At 45.5% G+C, this 7,476-nt stretch overlaps 1 protein-coding gene across 1 annotated transcript; it reads right to left on the bottom strand.

Annotated features, from left to right (window-relative positions):
• Positions 1-3,008: 3,008 nt before the first annotated feature.
• Positions 3,009-7,117, bottom strand: LOC310929964 (PAK4-inhibitor inka2-like). The gene is made up of 3 exons (XM_083892842.1): positions 7,000-7,117; positions 6,833-6,885; positions 3,009-4,070 (listed from the first exon to the last, which is right to left on the bottom strand). Exons 2-3 carry the CDS (start codon positions 6,848-6,850, stop codon positions 3,063-3,065), a joined length of 1,026 nt encoding a protein of 341 aa, XP_083748968.1. The 5' UTR covers positions 6,851-6,885; positions 7,000-7,117; the 3' UTR covers positions 3,009-3,062.
• Between the last annotated feature and the right edge of the window lie 359 nt (positions 7,118-7,476).

The following is a 7,476-nucleotide window of genomic DNA, read 5'->3' as shown; positions in this document are numbered from 1 at the left end:
GTCTGCACCAATCCTCTCCCACCCTGACTCTTCCCTACAGTTTGTCGTCGAGGTCGACGCCTCCGACACTGGAGTTGGAGCCGTTCTGTCGCAACGCTCGCCTGCCGACCAAAAACTGCACCCATGCGCTTTCTTCAGCCGACGCCTTTCCCCTGCCGAGGCGAACTACGACGTGGGGAACAGGGAGCTGTTGGCGGTCGTGCTGGCGCTTCAAGAATGGCGACATTGGTTGGAAGGTGCGTCTTTTCCGTTTATCGTTTGGACAGACCATAAAAATCTATCATATTTACGAGACGCTAAACGTCTCAACTCCAGACAGGCACGTTGGGCCCTGTTCCTGGGGAGATTTGTGTTTACCCTCACCTTCCGACCTGGGTCAAGGAACGTTAAACCAGACGCATTATCTCGACTATTCTCACCTGATCCACCTTCTCTGTCTCCCGAGCCAATCATTCCCCCAGCCTGCATCGTGGGGGCTGCTTCCTGGCCGGTGGAGGAGAGGGTCCGTCTGGCCCAACGAGAGGAACCAGACCCAGGAAACGGTCCTCCCAACCGGCTCTTCGTCCCGGGCGCGGCACGATCTGAGGTATTACAATGGGCACATGGCTCTAAGCTCACATGTCATCCCGGCCACAATCGCACTCTCCGGTTCCTCCGCCAGCGATTTTGGTGGTCCTCCATGCCTCAGGACACTGCCGAGTTCATCCGAGCCTGTCCCGTCTGTGCCCGAGGGAAGACCTCGAACCGCCCTCCAGCTGGTCTCCTGCAGCCGCTCTCCATCCCACGTCGTCCCTGGTCCCACATTGCGGTGGACTTCGTTACCGGTCTACCACCGTCTCGCCTAAACACCACGGTCCTGACGGTGGTGGACCGGTTTTCGAAGTCCGTCCACTATATACCGCTCACCAAGCTCCCAACTGCCATCGAGACGGGGGACCTCCTAGTCGAACACGTCTTCAGACTCCACGGGTTCCCGCAGGACATCGTATCAGACAGAGGGCCTCAGTTCGCTTCCCAGGTCTGGAAGGCGTTCTGCTCGGCGTTGGGGGCGTCCACCAGCCTCACGTCCGGGTATCACCCCCAGTCTAACGGCCAAACAGAGCGGGCCAACCAAAGTATGGAGAGTGCCCTCCGTTGTGTCGCCGCCCGCCACCCCGCCTCCTGGAGTTCCATGCTTCCATGGGTGGAATACGCGCACAATTCCCTGGTCTCCGCATCTACCGGCATCTCCCCATTCATGGCGACCCTGGGCTACCAACCACCCCTCTTCGACTTCCAGGAGGAGGAGGTCGCCGTCCCTTCTGTCCAGACCTACCTTCGCCGGTGCCACGCGGTGTGGAGACAGGTCCGGTCATCCCTTCAACGATCTTCCATCCAGAGCCAGAGGCAGGCCAATCGCCACCGCATCCCGGCTCCAGACTATCGTCCGGGACAAAAGGTATGGCTGTCATCTAAAGACCTTCCCCTGCAGGTCGAGTCCCGGAAGTTGGCACCCCGTTTCATTGGGCCGTTCATCATCGAGCGGATGGTCAACAGGTCCGCCGCCCGCCTGAAGCTTCCTAGAGCTTTACGAATCCACCCGACCTTCCACGTCTCACTCCTAAAACCAGTGGAGGAGTCGGACCTGGTCCCACCCTCCAACCCTCCTCCTCCACCCAGGTTTATCGACGGGGGGGAGGCCTACACAGCCAGGCGTATCCTGGACAGCCGACGCAGGGGCCGGGGTCACCAGTACCTCGTCGACTGGAAGGGGTACGGCCCGGAGGAGAGATCTTGGGTTCCACGCCATTTCATCCTGGACAAAGACTTGCTGAGGGACTTCCATCGGACCCACCCGGATAAGCCTGGCCTAGCGCCAGGAGGCGCTCTTTGAGGGGGAGGTACTGTTACGATTCCACCTGCACCTTCTCCTCAATTTTATTATTAGTGTTGTTTTTGTGGCTGCTGCTCTTTCCCCTCTCCTCTGACTCTGCAGGGGGCGTGGCTGACCCAGTTCCCAGACACCGGTGATCGTTTGCACCTGCGCGGCTCCTCCTCACCTGCACCAGATGTGTAATCAGCGGGGCTTAAAGGCGGAGCCATTTCTCCTCACCGGTGTCAGATCGTTTTCGAACGTACATGGGTAAAGTCATGCTGCCAGCTCTCTCGCTGTACTTACCTCACAAGAATACTTACCCGTTCGTCTCCGCTCCAGGTCGTCACGTCTCCTGCTGGTCTTCAACTCCCTGGCTGTTCCGGTCTCCCTATTCTCCTGGGATCTCCTGTGCCACGTTCGTGAGTTGTCTCCACTCTGGATTTCCGCCGACCTGCCGAGTCACCCCCGCAGTAGCTGCAAGGACAATTTTCCTCCTTTCTCTCCACCTATCCCCTATCGCTTCCCACTTTTGGGAAGTCGTTTTTTGTTATACATTTTCGTAATAAATTTATATTGTTTTGAAATAGCCACCTCCGTCTCCGTCTGCTTTCGGGTCCACGCCACTAATCATTACAAGTTAATCGTCAACTATTTTGAGTGTTTTTGAAGATTGTTTTCTGATGTTTCAGCTTCTTAAATGTGAATATTTCCTCGTTTCTTTGCTCGGGTATAACAAAGAAATCATTAAAAACAAATATTTTTGGGGTTTTTGGACAAAGACGAGACATTTGAGAACATTATCTTTCCAGGTTTGAGAAACACTGATCAACATTTTCTGACATTTTATGGACCAAACGATTACTCAATTAACAAGTGAATCATCAACTATTTTGAGTTTTTAATGAATTCAAGCAGGTTTCCGGATGTTTCAGCTTTTAAAATGTGAATATTCTCTTTGTTTCTTTGCTCCGTGTAATCATTTTTGGTTTTTGGACAAAGACATTTGAGAATATCATGCTTTCCAGGTTTGAGAAACACTTGATCAACATTTCCTGATATTTTAAGCTCTAAAATGAAGCCATTTTCAGTTAAATTATGAGGAACATGTTTCATTTTCCAATAGTTTATTCACAGCATACAAAACAGAGTGAGATTTAAACAGTGGTATAAAAAATAAAGTGACTCTGGAGATTCTACTTCTGTCTGATCAGACGTAGCCAAGGATGTCTTTGCAGATTATGGGCTGCCTGCTGCCCGACTTCAAGAGAGCAGCGAAGCGGTAAAAGTCTGAGTCCAGCTCGTTGATGCCCGAGTGCGACTGATGGAAGAACGGAACTTTAGGCTGCGACGCCGGCACCACGGGACACGACAGGCGCTTTGACGCGTTAGCAGTTCTGTTAGCGCCGTTAGCGCCGTCCGTGGATCGCATCCTCACTCGCTCCTCGACGTTCTTGGACAAACCGGCCAGTTTCCTCCTCACGTTGACAAAGAAGCCCGACCTTTGAGGTCTTTTCGCTTTGGAGGCGTCGGGACAATCGGGCAGGTCCATCCAGTTCTGGATGAGGTCGGCGAAGCTGTTGTCCCCCAGCACCAGCGGCTGACGGTTGCGCCCTCTCGTCAGCAAAGAGTTGGTCCAGTCCTCCGGGTCGCCGGCCTCGAACGACGTCCACGTTTCCAGACAGGCGTCGGACGTGGACTTGGGCCGGACGCGGCCGCTCGGCGCTCTGTTGGTGCGCAAGCACGCGGACGACGACACGCGCACGTTCCTCGTCCGCCTGAGGACGACGGCCTCGTCCTGCCACGACGCCTCGGAGTAGCCCGAGTCGAACTCCAGGCTCTTCCGGCTGCTGGGCGAGCCCCGGTCCAGTCTGAGGCTCAGCTCCGAGTCCTCGTCTTCTTCCAGGTGACTCGCGAGGCAGCAGGCCGAGTCGTAGGTGCTGCTGGCCGTGCTGGAGTCGGACATGCGCAGCCGCGTGCGGCGTTCGCGCTGCAGCGCCCGCTGCTGACAGGCGCGCGCCACCGCAGAGTGGCGAGGCAACTCTGGCTGGAGGCGGTTGGCGATGGGAGCGAGGGGGCAGCGGACAGCAGCGGCGGCGGCGGCGGCGGCGGCGGCCGGGGGGCAGTACGTCCTACGGAGGTGTTTGAGGTCCTGCAGCGACCTCATCATGTACTGAACGTGACCTCGTAAACAATCGTCTGAGTCACGTATACAAAGCTGGGGAGACAAAAAGAGAAGAGAGGTCGATTATAGTCGGTGTGTTTACAAGAATTTATGATTCAGTTTGACCTTTGACTCTGAGAACACAGAGCATTTCAGCTGTTTTTCTTCCATTATTATGTTAAAACATACAGTTTATACAGAGGTTATAAGAATGTGCAATATAGAGCGTCTTATATAAACTTTTTTAAGCCAAAAGTAGACAAAATGTGTAAAATCAGACTGAATTTGTAGTATGTATATATATGTATATACACACACACACACATATATATATATATATTTATATATACACATGTGTATGTATGTATGTATATTTATATATATATATATAGTTATACACATACATACATATATATACATATATGTATGTGTGTGTATATGTATATAATTTCTACTACAAATTCAGTCTGATTTTAAAAACGTATAGGTATATATATACATACTGTATATATATATATATATACATATACACATACATACATCTACACATGTGTATGTATGTATCTATGTATATTTGTATATATATACATATATTTACACACATACATATATATGTATGTATACATCAATGTGTATGTATGTGTGTATATATATATACATATATTTATGTATATATATTTATGTATGTGTATATAATTTGTACTACAAATTCAGTCCGATTTTAAACACATATAGGTATATACAAACACATATACATACATACATAATATACATACACATATACATATATATATATATAAAAACACACATATATAATATACTATATACTAAAAATGTGATATAAAATGATAATGATAATTTTGACTCAATAATACATAAGACATTTTTAAAGCCTGAATGTGTGAAATTAAACTATTGAAACGTGCTATAATCCAGAGTGAAAACCTAATTTATGCTAAATTAATAGATTGTAAATAAAAACACATAATATGACTCTCGACCCACGTGCAGTACATTAACTCTCCACTAGTGTTAGAACACTGGGAGTCGTAGCTGAGCTCCACCCACACTTTGACTCAACTGTGAATGGAAACGTCCAACGCCTGATTAAAGAGTTGCTGAATTATAATAATACTAATAATAACACAAAGTAAACAGAGGGAGTTTCAGTATTTCGTGGACACGCTCAGACTCGCTCTCCGTCACAGACAGTGAGTTAATATTTCATCACAAAGGGAAACTCGTGTGTTTGTTAACAGCTCTCTGACCTCCACGCCCTGCACTGACTCACTGATTCAGACGTTATTACACACATCAGCTCTAATGAGACCAGCTCAGCTGTTTATCTTCAAAAACACACACACATATGTGCACATTCTGGGCTCTGAGACTCTGATAAGTGTCTTCAAATGACGATGATTTCACCAGAAATAAGTGAAGAAATAACGAGAAAAATCACTTTTCTCTGTCGTTTCAGAGTCCTTCATCACTTCCTACTGTACGTCTGACGAGGTTTGATCGATTAAAACGAGATTTCTGATTGTTTCAGCTTCTTAAATGTGAATTTTCTCTTTGTTTCTTTGCTAAAACTGAATCATTTTAGTTTGTGGACAAAAACAAGACATTAAAGAACATCATCATTTCCAGGTTTTCTGACATTTTATGGACCAAACCATGGGCAGATTAATGAAATATAATCCTGTTGCAGCTCTAGATAGCAGTGTTGTTCTCTTCTGGGTCATAATACAAATTGTACTTAGAAAAAGTAGAACCATATAAGGTTCTTCAGCTTGTCCTCATAGGAGAACCCTTTTGGAGGGTTCCACCAAGAACCCTTTTAAACCCCTTTATTCGGGAAAGGGGTTTTAAAGGGTTCTCTGGATCCATTAGTGTTACCAAGAACCTTTGAAAAACTCTTTCGTTGGAAAAGGGTTTTTCAGAAGCAAATGGAACCTCAGCCCTTGTAGAAGAACCCTTTTGGAACCCTTATTTCTAAGAGTGTATTAACAATGTATTTTTGTCTTATTTCAAAGAGAAAGCAAACAATAATATCATATTACATATATCATATTGTGCACCTTTTTGGATTTTATGCACCTGAGATGAAAAACGCGCTTATTTATTTAGGTGAACGAAGGACAGGTACGACCAAAATAATGTGATTTCTGGTTCTTATTCGATCGTTTTTAACGCACTTTTTCGTGCAACTTTTACATTTGTCATCAGCTGCTGCAGAAACACTGGATTTCTATGGTTTGCGAGAAGCTTTTCTACGACTTTGATTCACCTCAAACTGCTGTAGAAGCTTATTTTAACGTCAGTATTTAAACACTGATGAACACACACACACATACACACACAGAGACTCTCTAAAGTTCTGGTCTCTGCAGATTAATCTTCTTCTTCCTCACATTTTGTTTTCATCATAACTTTATCGACACATGTGGCAACAACAAGAGATAAAGAGAAAGAACCAGGAGGAAGTGACTGTCATGGACGAAGCAAAGACATCTAGATTCATACTTTAAGAGTTTCATCAGATAATGAAGCCAAGCTGCTGCTGTTTCTATGGTCACGTGTTTAGAATCACTGCATGTTTGTCTAATAATCGAACACGTGCACGAGCTGCGTGCACGAGCTGCATGAACTTAATATATCCACAAAAAACAACAACAAAGTTAGAATAAAGTCAGCTCGTGCAGCATCAGTGACGCTGCACAGACAGATGTTCAACACTGTTGTTTTTTTTCGTTATTAATAAATATTAATATAAATACACATTTGTTTAAGTTGTTAAATGAAGAAATCAAACTCACCATTTCTTTTCTTTTCATTTGCTAAATGATTTTCCTGAAATGAAATTCAATTCCTGCGCAAAAAAAGAAAAAAAAAAAGAATCCACATCAGTTTTAACGCATTGTCACAGAAATATATATATATAAATGACATATAAAAGTGTATAAATATGTAAAAGTACACAAACCTGGGATTAAGGCTGCGCTTCTTTCAAAGGGTTCAAATGAAACGATCCATGGAAACAGCGGAGAATAAATAATCCCGGGTTAAACGCGCGCGTGTGTGTGTGTGTGTGAGTGTGTGTGTGTGCAGATGTGAGCGCTTCACTTCTTTCTCCTCCTGCTTTTACTCACAGACGGAGATGAATCAGCCAATCACAGCGCAGTGACGTCACAGAGAGCGGAGTCTGCTGATCTGAGAGCAGCTGCAGAGAAAACTGCATCTCTCTCTTTATATATTATTAATTATTACGTAATTATAATACAAGTGTTTGGGTTAAAAATGGGAAATAAAATTGTTTTAAAGCGTATTTAATAATTAAAGTAAAGCAAGAATCAAGGAGTTCTTAATTTTTCCACTTCAATAATGTTAATATTGTATACATTTACACAAAATGTTGTTTTGTTTCTCTTTAATGTAAAACAAAGAAATATTAAATCAGTGC

Source organism: Microchirus variegatus (assembly GCF_963457635.1).
Source record: "Microchirus variegatus genome assembly, chromosome: 7".
In the NCBI taxonomy this organism is placed as follows: domain Eukaryota; kingdom Metazoa; phylum Chordata; class Actinopteri; order Pleuronectiformes; family Soleidae; genus Microchirus; species Microchirus variegatus.
Note: the sequence above shows the minus strand (reverse complement) of the source record. Positions and strands in the feature narration are given on the sequence as shown.